Source organism: Leucoraja erinacea, chromosome 32 (assembly GCF_028641065.1).
Source record: "Leucoraja erinacea ecotype New England chromosome 32, Leri_hhj_1, whole genome shotgun sequence".
Taxonomy (NCBI): Eukaryota; Metazoa; Chordata; class Chondrichthyes; order Rajiformes; family Rajidae; genus Leucoraja; species Leucoraja erinaceus.
Genome location: NC_073408.1, coordinates 23,490,650 through 23,512,644, shown reverse-complemented (window position 1 = coordinate 23,512,644; position 21,995 = coordinate 23,490,650). Strand labels below are relative to the sequence as shown.

At 48.9% G+C, this 21,995-nt stretch overlaps 1 protein-coding gene across 2 annotated transcripts in view; it reads right to left on the bottom strand.

Moving 5' to 3' along the window:
• Positions 1-21,995, bottom strand: part of kirrel3a (kirre like nephrin family adhesion molecule 3a) — a 764,091-nt gene that overhangs the window by 98,459 nt on the left and 643,637 nt on the right. For both annotated transcript variants that reach the window (XM_055660891.1, XM_055660892.1), the window contains one exon: positions 11,502-11,607. In XM_055660891.1, coding sequence (XP_055516866.1) covers positions 11,502-11,607 — 106 coding nt within the window. The remainder of the gene's footprint in view (positions 1-11,501; positions 11,608-21,995) is intronic.

The window sequence follows — 21,995 nt, the reverse complement described above, 5'->3', positions numbered from 1 at the left end:
TCAGCAGAACTGGATGATATCTGCTCGTGTGGTAGAGGAGGGGACCATTGTTTCACCGAGGGAGCTCCGTGAACCCAGGTCCTGTGACACACACAAGTGACGAGGATGTCCAAATTGTCTGAAACCTAGAAGCACCAGAGGTCGATCAGATAAATGTAGCAGTCACGAGTCTCACACCTGGTTAACAGGCTCTGATCATGAGGTCATAAATGGTAGGAGCACATTTAGGCCAATTGGCCCATCAAGTCTACTCCACCATTAAATCATGGCTGATCTCTCTCTCTCTCCCAACCCCATTCTTCTGCCTTCTCCCCATAACCCCTGACACCTGTACTAATCAAGAACCATCTCTGCCTTCAAAATATCCAATGGCCTCCACAGCGTTCTGTGGCAAGAATTCCACAGGTTCAGCACCCCCTGACTAGAGAAATTCCTCCTCATCTCCTTCCTAAAGGAATGTCATTTAATTCTGAGGCTATGACCTCTAGACCTAGTCTCCCCCACTAGTGGAAACATCCTCTCCACATCCACTCTATCCAAGCCTTTCAATATTCGGTAATTTTCAATGATGTCTCATCCTTCTAATCTCCAGCGAGTACAGGCCCAGTGCCGTCAAATACTCATCATATGTTAACGCACTCATTCCTGGGAACATTCTTGTAAACCTCCTCTGGTCCCAGAGACAGCACATCCTTCCTCAGACATGGTGGCCAAATTCCTCACAATATTCCAAATGCGGCCTGACCAGCGCCTTATAGAGCCTCAGCATCACATCCCTGTTTTTGTATTCTAGCCCTCTTGAAATAAATGCTAGCATTGCGTTTGCCTTCCTTACTAACGATTCGACTGATTTCTTACTACTGATAGTCTCCGAACTGAACCCAGATCACTGTTGAGAATATCCCTCCTATAGATTTGTTAGTTTACCAACACATCAGCCACCAGCAGCAGGGATCTCTCCCTGCCAGGCTACAGCTGAGGAACAAAGTTGCTTGGATTCCCCACAGCAGATGATAGCACTGCTTGATATTTAACAAGTAATTGTTGGTATGTCGGCATGACTGGGGGAGCCAGGATTTATCCGCCAATCTTAGTTACTCTTGAGAAAGTGGTGGTGAGTTATATTTTTCAAGCTGCTGTAGTCTATGTGGTACGAGCACAATAAACCCTCATATTTTGCTTGGGCAGCTTGCAACCCAGCGGTATGAAAGTTGACGGTACACAAAAAAGCGGGTGCAGCAGCATCTATGGAGCGAAGTAAATAGGCAATGTTTCGGGCCGAAACCCTTCTATGAAAGTTGATCTCTCTAACTTCAAGTAACCCTCGCATCCCCTCTCTCTTCATCCCTCCTCCACCCAAGTCATACCAGCTTCAAAATCAACGAAGGGTCTCGACCCGAAACGTCACGCATTCCTTCTCTCCATAGATCCTGCCTCAGCCACTGAGTTACTCCAGCATTTTGCGTCTACCTTCCAAATCAACTTGTTGAGTGTGATTGTCTGCAGAGGGCCTGTCCCACTTACGCGATTTTTTTCAGCGACTGCCGGCACCTGTCATAGTCACAGCAGGTGGCTGAAAATGTTCAACATGTTGAAAATCCAGCGGCGACCAGAAAAAGGTACGACTCTTCGGGGGACCACTCACGACCATACAGACGTCACGTGTCGAATGGTGATCCGACACGTTCTTTAATCTGGACAAAATTACAAGGGTGCACTTAAAATCCCCCTCGGAGGTCCCCCCCAAAATTGTGGGTCGGCGGCCAATCACCAGCTCATCGGGACATCCGCGGCTCATCAACGGGTCGGATTTGCTCCCTGTGGTCGAGGCTCTGGAAGATCCAGCAAATCCGTTCCCAGAGCTGACTTCCACGGCCAACTTTGCAGGTCGATATCTTGGCTCTTCCGCTGGACTCCACTCAGTACCCACTGGTACCGCTGGACTCCACTCAGAGGCAGAGACTTCTGTTGGTTCGGCAAAATGGATAATCCAGAAAGGCTCTGGTAACAAGGATGCCAGAAAAACCGGTGGTGGCCCTGGACCTGGTGGACCTCTGGACTCTTCACCCAACTGAAACTGTCACGTAGTTATAAAGCACCGAAAGAGGCCCTTCAGCCCAACTCATCCATGCCGACCAAGATGCCCCATCTAAGCTGGTTCCATATACACGCAGGTAGACACATAATGCTGGAGTTACTCAGTGGGACAGGCAGCATCTTTGAAGAGAAGGAATGGGTGACGTTTCGGGTCGAGACCCTTCTTCAGGCTGAACACCATATACATGCATTTGGCCCATATTTCACCTTTCCTCTCCATGTCATTCTGCTGATGTTCTTGTTCCATTACTAATGATCTGGGGGTGATGACAGAAGCCTCCTAGTGGCGATCCCTGGAAGCGACAACGCAATGCACTCTGTGACGGGTCGGGCGAGAATTCTGTCAACATGTTGGATGACGGCAGAAGCCAACAGCGAGCTACATTGTCTGTCACACGAGCGAACAAACTGGAGGTCTAATGCTTGCTGGCTGGGCGCGACAGAGGTTTGTGTCCCCCAACAACACCGTGTCGCTGTTATCCTCGATCCTGCAGACATCCACCCTGGCAGAGAGGTCCACTGACCTGGAGACCAGAGCACCAGTCCTGGCAGATGAACCGCTTCCTGGGCCCAGGTTGAGCAGCTTCCAACTCAAGTCAAGTCAAGTCAAGTTTATTCGTCACATACACATACGAGATGTGCAGTGAAATGAAAAGTTGCAATGCTCATGGACTTTGTGCAAAAAAACAAACAAATAAAACAAACAAACTACAAGCAGAATGGAACAGAATCACACATTCTTTTACTTGTGGGAGGAAGGAAAAAGGGATTAAAAAAAGCAATTAAAGAAAACACAGTAGACTGGTTCAGTAAAGTTAGTCCCTGGTGAGATAGGAGTTTACAGTCCTAATGACCTCTGGGAAGAAACTCCTTCTCAACCTCTCCATTCTCACAGCATGGCAACAGAGGCGTTTGCCTGAACGTAGCAGCTGGAACAGTCCGTTGCAGGGGTGGAAGGGGTCTCCCATGATCTTATTGGCTCTGGAGTTGCACCTCCTGATGTATAGTTCCTGCAGAGGGGCGAGTGAAGTTCCCAAAGTGCTTTCGGCCGAATGCACTACTCTCTGCAGAGCTTTCTTGTCCTGGGCAGAGCAATTCCCAAACCAGATTGTGATATTTCCGGACAAGATGCTTTCCACAGCCGCTCCACACACTGCTCCCTGGCCTGAGATCAGCTAACTAGATGCTTGTTCAGAAATGAAATCAAGTTCTTAGTAGCCGGCTGAGCAACTGAAAGATTCACATAAGCGACGACATCCTGAAGTATTTCATTTATTCACCACTAACCATAACAGTTGAGCACTTGACTGGGGAGCCACGTGCTGTTAGACCTTTCTCAAGCTGATTGTGAGTTAGAAAAGGTGATCAATCATTGACAAGGCAGCATCTGCTGAGCCAGGTTCAGTCTGCCGCAGTGCTGTAATTCATTATTTCACTTCTCGTTACCAAATGAGAGCAGCTCCTTGCATTGATGTGCCAGTCACGATGAGTCCTTCCACTCACTAACGATATGTTACATTCCAATCCTCGCTTTGTTCCTCCACACACAGCGACGATGTAGCTGTCACCGTCAGTGAAGATGAAGACTTCAGGTAAGATATGCAGATATGCCATTTATTGTCACTATACATGTACAGTGAAACTGAAAGCTGCTCGTACTCAGTGCATACATACAATTTAGCACAAAAAACAAGAAACAGAAAAAACAAAAAACAGAAGGGAGATGGGGGGGGGGAATAGGTGCACAAATTCTGCGGCGCTACATACATATATACATATATACAGATGGAAGTCCGTGTTGGGCGGTGTAGTCAGTGCATGTGTGAATTTGAATTTATAGTAGTTATAATTCTCGGAAAGCAACTATTCCTGAGTCTGTTTGTCCTGGATTTGATGCACCTATAGCGCCTTCCAGAGGGCAGCAGGTCGAACAGTCCAAACGCAGGATGGGAGCTGTCTTTGATGATCTTCTTTGCCCTGCTAAGGCAGCGGGAGGTGTAGATGTCCATCAGGGAGGGGAGAGGGCAGCCAATGATCCTCTGCGCTGTCCTGGTTACCCTCTGAAGCCTCTCCCTGTCTGCCATGGTGCAGCTGCCATACCATGCTGTAATGCAGTATGTCAGCAGGCTCTCGATGGACGAGCGGTAGAAGGTCAGCAGCAGGTTAGAGTCCAGGTTGTGCTTCCTGAGGACCCTCAGGAAGTGCAGCTGCTGCTGAGCCTTCTTGATGACCGCTGTCGTGTTGTCCGTCCAGGAGATGTCAGCAGCGATATGGACGCCGAGAAACCGGAAGGTGTTGACCCTCTCCACACACTCGCCGTTGATGTGTAGGGGGGCTAAGTCGGTGCTGTGCCTCCTGAAGTCGACAATGAGCTCTTTTGTTTTCCTGCTGTTCAGAGCCAGATTGTTTTCTGAGCACCAGGTTGTCAACTTCAGGACTTCCTCTCTGTAGGTTGCCTCGTCTCCCTTCGAAATAAGTCCGACCACAGTAGTGTCGTCAGCAAATTTGACGATGCGGTAGTTGTTGTGGGCCGGACTAGAGTCGTAGGTGTAGAGACAGTATAAGAGGGGGCTTAGCACACAGCCCTGTGGGGAACCGGTACTCAACCTGCAAGTGGAGGCGAGGTGGGGGCCGAGTCTCACAGTCTGGGGCCGGTTGGTGAGGAAATCCTTTATCCAGGCACATGTGACAGTGGGGAGGCCGAGAGTGACCAGTTTACCAATGAGAATGTCCGGAATGATTGTATTAAAGGCTGAACTAAAATCCACAAAGAGCATCCGGACGTAGCTCTGCCCCTGCTCCAGATGGCTCAGCACAGAGTGGAGAGCTACGGTAATGGCGTCTGCTGTGGATCTGTTTTGGCGATAGGCGAATTGGTGGGGGTCGAGGTCTGGTGGTAGATAGTCCTTGATGTGCTGGAGGACCAACCTCTCGAAGCACTTCGTGATTACCGGAGTGAGGGCCACAGGACGGTAGTCATTAAGGCTGGTGATGGTAGACTTCTTCGGCACAGGGACGATTGGTAGATCAGGTAGACCCACTCCACACTGACAGCCGTCTCAGAGAGAGGCAGACACAGGATAAGCCAAAGGCTATGGATAGGACAGGCTTAAGGAGACAGACACTAAATGCTGGAATATCTCAGCGGGTCAGGCAGCATCTCTGCAGAACATGGATAGGTGACGTTTTGTGTTATAAGGTCATAAGGTCATAAGTGATAGGACTGGAATTAGCCCATTCAGCACATCAAGTCTACTCCGACATTCAATCATGGCTGATCTATCTCTCCCTCCAAACCCCACTCTCCTACCTTCTCCCCAAACCCTTGACACTGGGTCATGACCTTTCGTCAGACTGATTGTAAGGGGGACACATTGAAGATCCATTATCCAGTGTGCAAGCATGGCTACCTTTTCATATCTCTAGTTTCCCTCTCCCCTGACAGTCTGAAGAAGGGTCTCAACCTGAAACGTCTATTCCTTTTCTCCTGAGATGCTTCCTGATCCGCTGAGTTAATCCAGCACGTTATGTCCGTCCACAGTGTGCAATGATGTATCCCTCTTGGGATCACACTATCCCTAACCAGCAATCAGCCTATCACAACCAACCCTGCCTCAGCTCATCTGATGCCAGCCCTGATTTGTCCTGGTCTTTTCCTGCTTACAGTTCATCCCCCCTTACAATTAGTCCGAAGAAGGGTCCTGACCCGAAACATCACCTATCCATTTTCTCCAGAGATGCTGCCTGACCCGCTGAGTTACTCCAGCACTTTGTGTTTATCTTTGGTGTGAACCAGCATCTGTAGATCATTTTTACCACATAAGGTTTAGAAGGATACAGACCAAACGTGTGCAAATGTTGGGGCATCTTGGTCAGCATGGACTAGTTGGGCGGAAGGGCCACAGTCAGGGTGCATACATTCGGCCTCTGACACTCAGCTCGGGAAATCAGGGCAAGAGTGGATCTGACAGCTTTTCGAGCTGGATTGCACTCAGACGGCGGTGAAGCGCACCTCCTCCACTTATCTGCTACAGCACCATCTCCAGTTACTCCTTCCCAAATATCCAGTTGCCTTGAAAGCTCCAATTTAACCATGGCATCATCAGAGACACAGCTTTCCATAACACCTTGTGCGGAAAGGTACCTGGTTATTTATTTCCCCAAAGTAATTTGAAGGGTAAATGTAAATACTGGAAAGAGTTTCTTCCGACCTATCACTTTGCACAGTCTAACATAAAATGCCTGGCTGGTGAACCATCTCCCGTTGTCAGTTTGCAATCGAACTGGTACGCCGTACACTGATAAATGACAATTTAACTTCAAAAACAACAAAGCCTCAAAGGTTTCCGCATTTGCAAAAACACCTTCATCATTGGCACTTTGGCCTTCACCAGTCAGAGTATTGAGTATAGACATTGGGAGGTCAAGTTGCAGTTGTATAAGGTGTTGGTAATGCTGCTGTAGACAACTGTACAGACACGGTCTGGTGTTCAAAGTCAGCTTTCATCATCAGTCTTGGTGGTGCAGTACAATATGTTGTTGGTTCATCTCTACCACCGGTGTGACTACGTAATATGGGAAGTGAGTGTTAATATAAAGTGTAATGTAAGATGGCGTTAGTGTCAGTACATTACTCTGATTGGTTCACATGCAATAACCAAACTACATCCTTCCCGGTAGAGAAGAGTTGTGAAGCAGATGTTAAAACACATGCGGTTAAACATACTCACCATACCTGTCGGGCGGTCTGTTAACCTGACCCGAACGCGTGCAGACAAACCCTTCCCCCTCCGTTCCGGAAAAATTAGTAGGGCTGGGTGGTGGAGAACCGAAGAAGGAGAATGCAGCGGGGGAGCCTGGAGTGAAAAGGCGCTGCGAGCATGCAGGACCGAATGACACGGGGAATACATGTTGAGGTCAGGGGGTCTGGGATGGACAACAACAGCAGGTGTCTTGAAAACCAACGGCGGTGCGCACGGAGGACATGGTCGCGGTTCGTTCACGGGCAGAAGATGTTGATGGCTGCGCAAATACAGAACACCATCAACGTTGACAAGGTAGGAACAAGGTTCCTTGGCTGGCCCCTCAATGAAACCCAGCTGGGTATGTCTAACTGCAGTCTGTAGGCGATCGCAGAGATCGAACAGCGCTATGCCCAATCATAAAGGAGCTGCTAGCTGTCGTTTTTGCATGTTCCAAGTTTAGAGACTTTATCTTTGGGAAACTATTACAATTGAAACTGACCACCAACCCCTAGTCACCATCTTGAGCAAACCTATTCACGCAGCGCCTGCACATTTGCAGCGCATGATGATGCAGCTCCAGCGTTTTGATTTCCAGATTGTTTACAAAAAGGGTAAAGATATGCTCATCGCCGACACTCTCTCTCAAGCACCACGGGCGTCCTGTGAACAACATCCTTTTGAGTGCGACAAGCTTGCTGTGCTTAAAGTCGACTTTGTTCCCACGGAAAGACTACTTTACCTTGCGGAACACACAGCTGCTGACAGAACGCTACAGCTGCTTTCCTCCAAGTGTGGTTGCCCCACAAAACAATCCAACACACCGCTAGATATACAGCCATTCTTCTTAGTTCGCGATGAACTGATGATACAAGACGGGATCATTGTCAATGGTCACAAAGTTGTGATTCCCTCATCCCTGCAAGATGAATACTACAAATATGTCCACTGTGGCAACCTAGGCACTGAGGCTACGCTTGCCCGTGCCCAAAGCATGTTTTACTGGCCAGGAATGACCAAATACATACGTGAAAAAATGGCATCCTGCTCCACTTGCAACAGCTTGGCTCCCCACCAACAGAAACAGCCTCTCCTGCAACAACCCATTCCAGAACTACCTTGGACATACCTCGCTGCGGATATTTTTGAATGGCATGGCAAACACTATCTAGTTCTGGTCGATTCTTATTCCAATTAGTTTGAACTTGATCTGCTGCCTACCATCACGCCTGAGATGATCATAAAAAATCTTCAGAGACATTTATCTGTATACGGCGTACCAGTTCGATTGCAAACTGACAACGGGAGACGGTTCACCAGCCAGGCATTTTAAAATGTTGCCAAACGTTGGAACTTTCAGCATGTAACCAGCAGCCCCGAATACCCTTAATCCAACGACCTTGCTGAGCGTGCTGTCAGGAGCCCGCAACAGTTAATGGAACGTTTGCATCTTGCCAATTCCGACGTCTACCTGGATCTCTTAAACCTGAGAAACATTTCCAGGGATGGTGTTCTAGGCTCTCCCGCCCAGCGGCTGATGTCTCTCATGACATGGTCCCAGCTCCCCGTTGCCCAGCAACAGCTGAAGCCACAGGTGCTCAAACCAGCTGCGGTCCAGAAACGCATTCAGGGGAAACATGATGTCCTGAAGCGCTCCTTTGACTAGTCGAGCAGGGGAAGGGTTTGTCCGTACATGTTCGGGTCGGGTTAGCAGACCTCCTGACAGGTACGGCGAGTATGTTTAACCGCATGTGTTTTAACAACTGCTTAACAACTCTTTTAGTGGCAGCTGACAAGGAGCGGTTACTGAAACCGGTCAGATTAACATTGTGTTTCTGAGTGCCAAACTGATCACCCAGTGAGGCTACAACCTCCAACATACAGCAGGCATGCACAGCCTGTTCAAGAGTCAGGTCAGCATTTCGGAGTAGCTCTGTTTTGAGTTTCCGATCACACATGCCGCTAACTTATTAGTTATCTCACCAAAGCAACATCCCGGGGCCATGTACTTCAAATCACAAATGAAACGTTCCACAGGTTGTTGGCATGTGAAGATCTTTGCTCGCTCCAGAGTGCGGTTCGATGGCAGGTCACATCGCTCATGGAATTTACGTAGCAGCACATTAGGGCTGCGCATCGTCTCTGCTGGGACCACCACCTGGCCATTCCCATCGAGCACAGGTTGCGCAAAGTCGAAGGTTTGCGCGTGAATCATAGCCTCAGGTCCAGCCAGGTTGAGCAGAAGCGATGCCTTGACTTCATCTGGATCGTTGCGATGGACGATATTGATGCAGTGCTCATAGTCAATTTCAAAGAAGCTTCATCGCTCGCCTATGTCTGCATCAAAGATGAGCTGGGTTGGCTTGCGGCACGAGTGAGCCATCAGAGTAAAAGATCAAGACTAATAAAATGCAAATAAACCCGTTAGACCTGATAGACGGATGCAATGGGAAATTTCCATCCCACTTCTGACACCATGTAGGCAACTGTGCAGGCACAATCTGGTGTTCAAAGTCAGCTTTAATCATCAGTCTTGGTGGTGCAGTACAATACGTTGTTAGTTCATCTCTACCACCGGTGTGACTATGTAATATGGGAAGTGGGTGTTAATATGAAGTGTACAGAAAGGTGGAGTTAGAGTCAGTACATTACTCTGATTGGTTCACATGCAATAACCAATCTACAGCTGCTCTTAGAATATTGTGTTCAGTTCTGGGCACCATGTTAGAGGAAAGATATTGTCAAGCAGGAAAGGGTACAGAGAAGATTTACGAAGATGTTGCCAGGACTAGAGGGTCCGAGCTACAGGGAGAGGTTGAATAGGCTGGGACTCTATTCCCATGAGCGCAGGAGGATGAGGAGTGATCTTGTAGAAGTGTATAAAATCATGAGAGGAATAGATCAGGTAGATGCATCGAGTCTCTTTCCCAGAGTAGCGGAATCAAGTTCCAGAGGACATAGGTTTAAGGTGAAGGAGAAAAGATTTAATAGAAATCTGAGGGGTAGCTTTTTCACAGAAAGGGTGGCGGGTGTATGGAACCAGCTGCCAGAAGTAGTTGAGGCAGGAACTATCCCAACATTTAAGAAACAGTTAGACAGGTACATGGATAGGACAGGATAGGGTTTGGAGGGATATGGACCAAACGCAGGCAGGTGGGACGTGTAGCTGGGACATGTGGGCAAGTTGGGCTGAAGGACTTAAGTGACCCTTCCCGTACACTGTGCTTTAACCGTCTTAATTACCGCGCCAATCTTCCTGTTTATCGTAGTGTGTGTCTGTATCACATTGGCTTTGCACTGTGTGAATTTAATTCAGACAGCACTCCCCCGCTTGCCCTGTCCCCTGCCTGCATAACGGGCTGGTGAAGGAAGCGATGTGTGTGCGTGTGCGTGTGTGTGTGTGTCTGCGTGTGTGTGTGTGCGTGTGTGTGTGTGTGTGTGTGTGTGTTCGTGCGTGCATGTGTGTGTGTGTGTGTGCGCATGCGCGCGCGAGTGTGCGTGTGTGTGTGTACGTGTGTGTGTGTGCGTGTGTGTGTGTGTGTGCGTGTGTGTGTGTTCGTGCGTGCATGTGTGTGTGTGCGCATGCGAGTGTGCGTGTGTGTGTGTGTGTGTGTGCGTGCGCGCGCGCGGCATGCGTGTGTGTGTTCCATTCTGACAGTCATCGTTCCAGTCGCCGATTTTTTCATAACCACCGTTTATGGAAATTGGGAAAAATCACCTAAGTGGGACAGGCCGTTAAAGCAGCAGCTCTATTGCTGCACCACCGTGTCACCCTTGGTTCACTGGACTTGAAACAGATACCTATCTTCCCAACGCACAATCATCCTAGCAGGGACATGCCCAGCAATACCTATCTTCCCCTCAGTAACGTGCTCTCTCCATTGTTTCCTGTCCTCTCTCCCCCCCATAGAGTTGCATCACAGATTGGATTGGGAACAGCTTTGCCCAAGACCCCAACGTTGCAGATATAGCCCAGTGTATCACACAGACCAGACTCCCCACCACTTACACTTCAACCTGCCTCAGAAAAGCAGGCAACATAATCAAATGTACACAAAAATGCTGGAGATACTCAGCGGGTGCAGCAGCATCCTTTTTGTGTACGTTCGATCTTCCAGCATCTGCAGTTCCTTCTTGAACATAATCAAATAGTTGTCCCATCCTGGTCAATCTTTCTCCCTGCTCTTGTCTGGCAGAATGTGCAGAAGCTTGAAGGCACACTCCACCTGACTGAGGAACAGCTTCTTCCCCTCTGTTATTAGGCTTCTTAATGGAACCCTCCATGTGTCCCGAGGAGCAAGAATGTCCCGGGGAACCGTGCGGGCCCGATCCACCCGCAAAACACCCGCGCCGCCGATGACGGTATAGTTTAAGAAGAAACTGTAGATGCTGGAAAAATCGAAAGTCGACAAAAAATGGAGGAGAAACTCAGCGGGTGAAGCAGGATCTATGGAGAAAAGGAGTAGGCGACTTTTCGGGTCGAGTCCCAGGGTGTCTCCTACTCCTTTTCTCCGTAGACGCTGCCTCACTCGCTGAGTTCTCCGGCAGCTGGTACAGGGTCGGTCAGCTCTGGCCAGTGGCCATAGAACACAGCAGCGCACTGTCACGTTGACCGACCCGGTGTGAAGAGTCAGTGCCACCCTGCGGGAGACGGAGAGGTACCTGTACAGGCTGACGGCAGGATTCGCTTTGGCAGAGCACCGAAACCTCACCGTGCTGCCTTCCAGAACCGGTTGTGGCTCCATTGTCAGGTTCACCAGTGGTGGATCTGTGGGCAGAAAAGAGGCTGTCAGTGCACTGCCCACTGGCCAACTAGACCCACTGCCCACTTGACCCACTGCCCACTGACACACTGCCCACTGGCCCACCTCCCACTTGACCCACTGCTCCATTGACCCACTCATCCACTGCCCACTTGACCCACTGCCCACTGACCACTGACCCACTGCCCACTGACCCACTGCCCACTGACCCACTGCCCACTGACACACTGCACACTGGCCCACCCCCCACTTGACCCACTGCTCCATTGACCCACTCATCCACTGCCCACTTGACCCACTGCCCACTGACACACTGCCCACTGGCCCACCTCCCACTTGACCCACTGCTCCATTGCCCCACGCAACCAAGGCCCACTGGCCCCACTGCCCACTGACCACTGACCCACTGCCCACTGACACACTGCCCACTGCCCACCTCCCACTTGACCCACTGCCCACTGAGACCCACTGCCCACTTGACCCACTGCCCACTGAGACCCACTGCCCACTTGACCCACTGCCCACTGACACACTGCACACTGGCCCACCCCCCACTTGACCCACTGCTCCATTGACCCACTCATCCACTGCCCACTTGACCCACTGCCCACTGACACACTGCCCACTGGCCCACCTCCCCCTGACCCACTGCCCATTGACCCACTGCTCCACTGACCCACTGCCCACTTGATCCACTGCCCACTTGATCCACTGCCCATTGACCACTGACCCACTGCCCACTGACCCACTGCCCACTGCACTGCACTGCCCACGCTTGTTCCCTTCATTACTGAGGGCCGTCCTGTAGAGGGCATGTAGCATCTATGTCATAAGCCCGATTCACCACTACCCCATCACAGACATTGGACTTGACCTATGGAATAGCTGCGCAACAATGTGTGTGCAAAGCAACTGCAGATGCTGGTTTATACTGAAGATAGACTCAAAATGCTGGAGTAACTCAGCGGCTAAAGCAGCATCTATGGAGAAAAAGGATGGGCGACATTTCGGGTCGGGACCCTACTTCAAACGGCAATAGAAGGTGAAGGTGGGGAGGCCGAGGGGAGGTGAAGAGGAGAAAATACCAGGGCCAGCCATAAATGACCTCAGACAGGGCAGTGCCTCGTAGGTCCATTGATGGGGAAGGTGCGATCGCCAGAGAAACCATGTGGACAACTGTGGAACTGGTAAAACTGGGGCGGGGCAGGGGGGTGGGGTAAAGGGGCAAGGAAGGGTGGGGCAGGGGGGAAGGGGTGGGGTGTTAGGTGACGTTACTGAAAATTAGAGAATTCAATGTTTATGCCGCTGGGAATGAGTTGCTGCCTGCACAGACTGGAACTGGGGACATTTGCTGGGGAGCATGCCCTTCACAGCTCCTCAGCAGGTGACATTTGCATCACAAAATGCCCAGGTGTTAACCAAAGAGAGTCTAAGCACCAAACATTGATATCCATTGGAGTAAGCAGCATCGAGATGTTTACCATCATCATCAACAACCGCCCAGAACCTCTTCAAGGTATACATGGTCTGAAGAAGGGTCTCAACCCAAAACATTATCCATTCCTTCTCTCCAGAGATGCTGCCTGTCCCGCTGTGTTATTCCAGTATTTTGTGTCTACCTTCAGCCATTAAACGCCACGGCTGTAATCTGTGTTGAGGGACATATCTACTGATACTCCAGAGTTTTCCCACCATTTCCAAGGTGTTACGATCGGCCCAGTTGCCTTAGGGGTGACTTGTTGTGCAGGGACAGGACTGTCTCATTCCAACCTCAAACACCACCTCTTAGGAACACACTTGCCCACAGCCAGCCAACCTTGAGTGGTGCTCAAGGGCACTGGTTCGACACTGGCCCATCCAGGACCAAGACCTTCTCCTGACTCGCCAAGGGCTAATGTGCAATCTCAAACTCAAACGGGAGAAACCTTGAACGAGCAAGGTGACAGCCACATGGAGATGTGACATTGGGAAGGATAACGTCATAACAGCAGTGAGGTGTGAACTTGGCTCAGAGATGAAGATGCTGACTCAATTTGAGTAGATAGAAGATAGAGAAGTTATGTCTCTGGTACATACAGTTTAAAGGCACTCTGAGGTTAGATGCTGGATCAGTGAAGTGCCGTTTGGATCTCAACTATTCACAATCTATGTTAACGATTTGAAAGATGGGATTGAACATGAGACAACTGGACAAGGAAGAATGTCGAGACAAGGAATTGCAGATGCTGGCTAACCAAAAAAAACACTCAAAGTGTTGCAGTAGCTCAACCGGTCAGGCAGCATCTCTGGAGGTGACCTTTCAGGTCAAATCCCTTCTTCATTAAGTCCCTAACTTACCAAATAGTGAGAGTGGATGTGGAGAGGATGTTTCCACTGGTGGGAAAGTCTAGGGCTAGAGGTCATAGCCTCAGAATTAAAGGACTTTCCTTTTGGAAGGAGATGAGGAGGAATCTCTTTAGTCCCAAGGGTGGTGGATCTGTGGAATGCTTTGCCACAGAAGGCTGTGGAGGCCGTCCATGGATATTTTTAAGGCAGAGATAGATCGATTCTTGATTAGTACAAGTGTCAGAGGTTGTGGGGAGAAGGCAGGAGAATGGGGTTAGGAGGGAGAGATAGATCAGCCATGATGAAATGGTGGAGCAGACTTGATAGCCTACTTCTGCTCCTATCACTTATGACCTTCAGATTCGCATGTGAACGTTCAGGTCAGTAAGCTTCTTCAGACTGATCCACTGAGTTATTCCAGCACTTTTGTCTTATTCTTTAAGCTGGAATGGAAGTTGAGAGAAGGCCACAAAGAGGCTATAATGGGATATAGATTGGTTAAGCAATTGGGCAGAAATATGTGGGACAGATAGGTTAGACAATCACAACCTTTTGTTCAGGGTGGAAATGTCAAAGACCAGATAGCATAACTCTAAGGTGAGAGGGGCAAAGTTTAAAGGAGTTTATAACACAGAGGGTAATGGATGCCTGGAACATGCTGCCTGGGGTGGAGGCAGAAACAATAGTATTGGACAAGAGGCTTTCAGTTTAGTTTATTGTCACGTGTACAGTGAAAATCTTTTGTTGCGTGCTAACCAGTCAGCTGAAAGACAATACATGATTACAATCGAGCCATTTACTGTGTATAGATACATGATAAGGGAATAACTTTTAGTGCAAGGTTAAGCCAATAAAGTCTGATCAAGAATAGTCCGAGGGTCACCAATGAGGTAGATAGTAGTTCAGCACTGTTCTCTGGTTGTGGTAGGATGGTTCAGTTGCCTGATTACAGCTGGGAAGAAGCTGTTCCTGAATCTGTAGGTGTGCATTTTCACACTTCTTTCCCTTTTGCCCACTGGGGGAGGGGAGGAGAGGGAGTGGCCGGGGTGTGACTTGTCCTTGATTATGCTGCTGGCCTTGCCGAGGCAGTGTGAGGTATAAGTGGAGTCCATCAAAGGGAGGGGTTGGTTTGTGTGGTGGTCTGGGCTGCGTCCACAATTTGAATGGATATTCAGATAGGCAGATGGAAATATAGGGAAGGGTGGGTTATTTAGGACTAGTGTCCTCGATCTTGAGTCCTATTAAAAAAAATGTTTTATTCACTGTTCATGATTCATTCCTATTCATAATAGATTAGATTAACTGGCATCATGTTCAGCATGGATATTGTAGGCTGAAGGGTTTGTTCTGATGCTGCACTGTTCTATGTTCTATTGTGTATAAAGTGGGAAGATACAAGGTGGTTTATTTGGTAGAAGAGAACAAAAGCAGAATTATGTTTAAATCGAGAGACTGTAGAAAGCTGCTGTAGAGGAAGACTTTATACATGGGACAGAAAGATTGGAAATTAAAAAAACAGTGAACTGCAGATGCTGCAATTTCAAATTCTAATGGGATATTCTTGAACCGTACAGCAGATCAGGCAGTATCAATGGAATGAGAAACAGTTAATGTCTTTGCTTAAAATCTCACATCCCCCCTGATTTTGCTGAGTACGTTTAATACTTTTGGTTGAAAGATGCAGCATGGAAACAGGCCCTTCAGCCTAGCAACCCCACGCCGGCCATCAATCACCCATTCACACGCATTCCATGTCATTACACCTTCATGGCCTCTTCAAATGTAAACCTTCTCATAGTCCCTCTCTCTGTACCTCTCTAAGGAGAGCTAGTGTCACACTCATGTGTTTGGAGTGCTTCCATGGATGCCTTCAACAGTCAGAGCAGTGAGGTCATGTTGCAGTTACGTAAGACATTGGTGAGGCCACGTTTAGAGTATTGTGTTCAGTTCTGGTCATCATGTTACAGGAATGATGTACTCGAGCTGGATAGGGTGCCGAGAAGGTTTATGAGAATGTTGCCAGAACTCGAGGGCCTGAGCTATAGGGAGAAGTTGAGCAGGCTAGGGCTTAATCCCTTGGAGCGCAGGAGGATGAGCATAATCTTATTGAGGTTTATGAAATCGAGGAATAGATAGGGTAAATACACAGAGTGTTTTGCTCAGAGAACGAGAATCAAGAACCAATAAAGTGAGGAAGGAAAGATTTAGTAGGAACCTTGGTAGGAACCGGAGGGGTAACATTTTTACACAAATGCGTGGGTGTATGGAACGATTAGATTAGATGAGATTAGATTAGATCCTTTATTTGTCATTCAGACCTTTCGGTCTGAACGAAATGTCGTTGCCCGCCCTCCCCGGAACGCCATCTCAGCCCCATGCCAGGCCGCCCTCACCGGAGCGCCGTCTCAGCCCCGAGCCGGGCCGCCCTCACCAGAGCGCCGTCTCAGACCCGAGTCGTGCCGCTGCCACCGGAACGCCGCCGCAGCTCGAAGACGGCCAGCCTCGCGTTGGTGAGTCCTGGCTGGCTCTGTTTCAGGAGCCTCGAGGTCGGTCACAGTTGGAGGCCGCCAGCTCCGCCATTAGGCGTCAGCGAATACGGAGGCAGAGAAGTGGGATACGACAGAAGAATCGCATTCCCCCGAAGGGAGAGACAGAAAACCATGTTTCAGCCCCCCCCCCCACACACGCATAACACAGCCTAATAACCAAAATTTGACCAAAACAAGGCAAAAAAACCCCAAAAAAAGCGTAGGAAGGAGTTGGCGGAGGAGGTAGTTGAGGCAGGTACTATCGCAACATTTAAGAAACATTTAGATAGGGACATGGATAAGATAGGTTTAGAGGGATGTGGGCCACAAGCAGGCAGGTGAGACAAGTGTAGATGGGGCATGTTGGTCGCTGTGGGCACGTAGGGCCGAATGGCCTGTTTCTACGCTCGTTGACTCCATGTATAGGGTTGGAAGCAGAGTGACCAAGATAAGCTCAGCTCCACCAGTAGGGTGAGCATCCACAGCCTCTCACCACATTCTATTAGATAAAGGTCATCCTCCCACCATCCAACTTAAAATCAAAGGAAGATAGACACAAAATGGTCGGCCCGAAACGTCACCCATTCCTTCTATCCAGAGACGCTGCCTGTCCCGCTGAGTTACTCCAGCATTTTGTGTCTATCTTCGGTGTAAACCAGCATCTGCAGTTCCTTCCTACGCTGAAAATGAAAGGAAAAAGGCTTCGCTGGGTAGTGTAACACCTTGAGGACAGGTTATCTGGATTGTTTGTCAGTGCAGTACAGACGTAAGGTCCTGTCCGACTTGGACATAATTTGCCCATCATTTACTCGACATCATTTACGCATCATGATGCACGACGTGCGCGTGTTGCGTGGTGACGTAGGCAGTGACGCGCGGTCGCGAGCGGTGCCCCAGGATTTTGGGATTCACAAAATCTTCGCGCACTACCTGCGTGATGCACAAATGACGCCCCAGTGAGACAGGCCATTGAGTTCAAGGCTCCGTATCCCAGTGTGTCTGTTTCAGATAATACTCTAGGCGGAGAGAGGCTTGTTTGTGAATGTGATTGATAGGCTGTAGGAATCGGTTAGAGTGCCTTTCTCTTTTGTGAATGTAGCATTATGAATTACTTAACCACCTTGCATAGCACACAGAACAATTGGACTATAATCTGATGTTATTGTTTGCAGAGCTGTCTGAGGTCATCCATCATTAACCACTACACGAGGGATTAAACATTGCCTGAGAGGCAGAGCCGAATGAGTATTCAAGTAGTGTACAGTGAAGTTGTTTCTGTCGTGAAGACATTCCCAGTGCAGCGATGACTCTGAGCCTCCTTTTCATCTGATAGTCTGCTACTTTCTTCACTCATGAGTTGAAGTTGAAACATCCTTAGGGTGGCACGGTGGCGCAAGGGTAAAGTTACTGCCGTACAGAGCCAGAAACCCAGGTACAATCCTGACTATGGGTGCTGCCTGCACGGAGTTTGTACGTTCTTCCCATGACCTGCGTGTGTTTACCCCGGGATCTTCGGGTTCCTCCCACACTCCAAAGATGTCCAGGTTTGTAGGTTCATTGGCTTAGACTAAGTGTAAATTGTCCCTGGTGTGTGTAGGGTAGTGTTAATGTGTGGGGATCGCCGGTCGATGTGGACTCGCTGGGCTGAAGGGCCTGCTTTTTAGTTTATTGCTACTTTAATCTTAGATTCCATTTTGCTCTGCTTTTTTTCAATTCCTTCCAATCCTTTGCTGAATTTCAAAAGGCTCCAAGTCCTCAGACAATGTTTTCTCTGGCAAGTTTATGACTTTTTTCTCGAATTGGAGAACTTCAAATTCAGTTTGATGGCAAGAAAATTGGCTCTGAAACTAATGCCCTAAACTTAAAAGCAAATAGAGAACAGGTGTTTGTTAAACTAGACTCAGAAAATTGATTATAAAGTGAAGAATTAGGTTACACTGGTAGACATTTGAAGAGATATTCTATGTTAGTAAAGAAGAGGCACAAAAAGTATACGTGGCTAACTAAAGAATTTAAAGATATATTAAACTAATTTTACTTCAGTCACGCGAGTGACTACGTGAAGACCCCGTCCAGCATGCATGCGCGTCATATCGTCTCTCGCAGTGCGCAAACGACAGGCTGTTGGAGCGCTGCTTCCAACGGCTCGGACCTGAAGGTAAGTTTTTTTTAACATTTTCAGGTCTCCTTTTTACTGCAGGAACCGTTCGGAGCTCCTGCTGGAGGTCCGAGGTCGGAACCCCAGCGCCACCCGGCTCCCTTCTACAGGGACCGCCGGGGGGGGGGGGGGGTGGGGGTGGAATCGCGGGGAATCCCGGCTGCGAATCGCGGGGATATCCGAAGCCGACCACAGAATCGCGGGGAAACCCCATTTACTAAGCCACGCCGGCTCGAGGGAAGCCCCAAACCGAGGGACATTCAAGGGGAAATCCCGGCTCCCGACACCGCAAGGATCCCTGCTACAAGTTTCCATAGATGCTGCTGCACCCGCTGAGTTTCGCCAGCATTTTAGGTCCCAACTACAAGGGCCGTGGGGAATGCTGACCACAGGAAGAAGCCTGGCTGCGGGGAGCACGGAACCTCAGAAGCCTGCAGGTAACCTGCCTTCCGGGACCAGGGGAAGACCGCGGGTAACCCGGTGTCCGAAACCGCGGGGAAGACCGCGGGTACCCGACTTCGGAGACCGCGGGAAACCACGGATAATCCAACCAGAGACCACGGGAAAACCACGGGTAACCCAGCTTCAGGGACTGTGGGAAGTCCACAAATAACCCAGCTTCAAGGACCGCGGGAAGACTGCGGATAGCCCAGCCTCGTGGATCGTGGGAAAACCGCCGATAACCTAGTTCCAGGGACCGCGGGAAGACTGCGGATAACCCAGCCTCGGGGGCCATGGGAAGACCACGGATAACCCAACTTCAGAGACCATGTGAGAAGACTGCGGATAACCAAGCTACAAGGATCTTGCGAAGAACACGGGTAGAACCGTGCGTGGGGGGAAACCTCAGCTACGGGAACCGTGCAAAAGCTGCGGGTAGATCTGTGCGTGGGGGAACCTCAGCCATGGGGACCGTGTGAAAGACCGCGGGTAGATCGGTGCTTAGGGGACACCCCAGCTACAGGGACCGTGTGGAAGACACGGCTAGGACCGCAGAAGAGCGAGTAGCCAGCGGCGAATTCAGACCCCGGCTGCCCGAGGAGGGCAAGAGCTAAAACAGGAGACTGAAAGGCCTAGACTGAAGTCAGGCCAGGAGGGTTCCCTCCGACATGGGTTCGTCCTTGGACGTTTTACCCATCCTAATTGGCCAGGGAGGGCCATATCAGCGCAGGTCTCCTCGAGAGCCCGTGGCAGCACCTATTTCAGGGCTGCCTACCAAAACTCCCTTCTGCAAAGGTGAGTGCGAGGAGTCAGTTGGCAACTGACTCTGAATTCGAAACATGTCCGAGGAACAGGTGCCGACTGGGAGATACCATGCACCTGGAAATACATGGGTCCACATACACCAGCAGCCCTATGACCCAATCAAGGATGGAAATCGAACCCACATCAGGGGCCTTTTGGGCTTACCATAAAGCCACTGGTAGCCATGACGGTAGGTGGGTCTGGTTCTTTCCGAAACGTGGGGTTGTGGACCATTTACAAGAAGGGTGGAAGAGATAGTTTATACTGCACAGTACAAGCGAGACAGTCTAGGAATATGGCTGGAGTTGCCTCTTTTGGCAGGCTCGCTATTATGACAAATGAGGCCTGTTTATTATCAACAAGCCCAACTCGCATGTGCAGTATAGGCATTGCAACTTCGTGACTGTTAATTCCCATGGGGTCAGCTTCATTGACGGGGCACTGGAAATATCTGAAATTTAACTGGATGGGGCAATGATACAGTTAAAACATTGCAAAATAGGCTAACCAGTTCCCAGGTTATTTACAAAATGAGTGCTTCGGCTGCTCAGAGTTTAAAAAATATTGTTAAGAACTATCTGGATGAGCTTAAATGCTGTATTTTGCTAATTTAGCTGTATCAGCCACAAAACCCATTTGAGAAATTGGGTTCTCATCTGTCCAGATAAATTTAAGTTGATAACAACTGAACTTATTGATGATTGGGATTACCTTTAACTCTATTTAATCGTCTGGGACTCCGCCCTGGGGTAAGGGATTGGAATTAATTGAAGCCCGTAACAATACTGATCAAGCAACCTTCTGTTCATCAAGTATAATTGGCTTACAGCTGTGCTATTTAGGCCTTTGCACAATCAGAACCATACAGCATGCAAAAGAAGTAAGCACTCAAGTACCATGTGGTCATTGTTACCAGCTCTATGCTATTCCGCTAAATCAGTAAACCTTTAATTAAATTACAAACTGATGCTATTGTTCAGGATGAGAAATTGCTCATGCCATCTAGTTACAGATGTGGATGGTAGAGTTACCAATTCCTCAGTTACATGGTATTAACTATCTATAGACACTGGGTGCATTGTGGGGATTAAAGGTTTATGCGAATATGCCTATCTGCATGCTCTCGTCCAAGTTCATACACTTCGGTGGTGGCAAATGTCTGTTTACATTGGTGCAAACAAGTCAAAATATCCGGTGATAGTTTACCCAAAACTCATTACCGTACACAATATGGGTGTTGGATCACAAAGTATTAAAATACATTGTGAACATTAAAGACCAAGAAACTTGCATCCAGGCTCAATCACCAGTGGAAAATATGTGGCATATCGGTAGCGTTCGTTACATTCTAGCTACACTAAGGAGGAATGTTCTTTTATGTTTTCCTCCATTTATGCCTTAACAGACGGTTTTGCAAAATTCAGCAAGTTCCCGCCTCAGGCATTTTTATAGTGCCTGCCGGGCTTAGCCAGCCATGGTTCCCACTGATGTGGGGAGTGATAGAACCATATATGGTTATTCTAGACACAAGCATTGGTCTAGCCGTGACGCGGGAAACCGTCCTCAGCATGATATAATCAATGCTTTGTATTACAGAAACTGAGAAGACCGTTCCTCAATCTGGGGTTGTTAAACCAACCATGAACGTGCTTGCTGCAAAAAATATCAATATTTCCTCATAAGGAGATGGGAGGTATTAGTTTTACAATTATATTACATATTCGGCACGGATGACTGACGTCTTGTAGTTCAGGCTTATATGAGGGCTTGACAAATCATGATGTCTTAAGTGCCATCTACCATACCTAAGTGCTTCATCATACTGGCTGAAAGGAGTAGAATCCACTCTGGGGGGGTCACCCTCTGAGCTCTGGATTATGAAGAAAATCTGCAACTCGAAAACTCCCAGGCCTAGGGACGCAGAGATATGGGGTGTTAACGTTGTGTACGTCGCTTCGCTGAAGGGCTCCAACCTCATCCCTGTCCTTGGACTAACTTACTTATAAGTGGTTATGCTCATAGCCCTGCATGCAGCACTACGGGTCTAATCGTTACATAAACGTTGACTGGATAGGATGATTATATCTGCAGGCTAAATAACACTTATGTTATGGCTTAGTCAAGCAGTATAGACCAG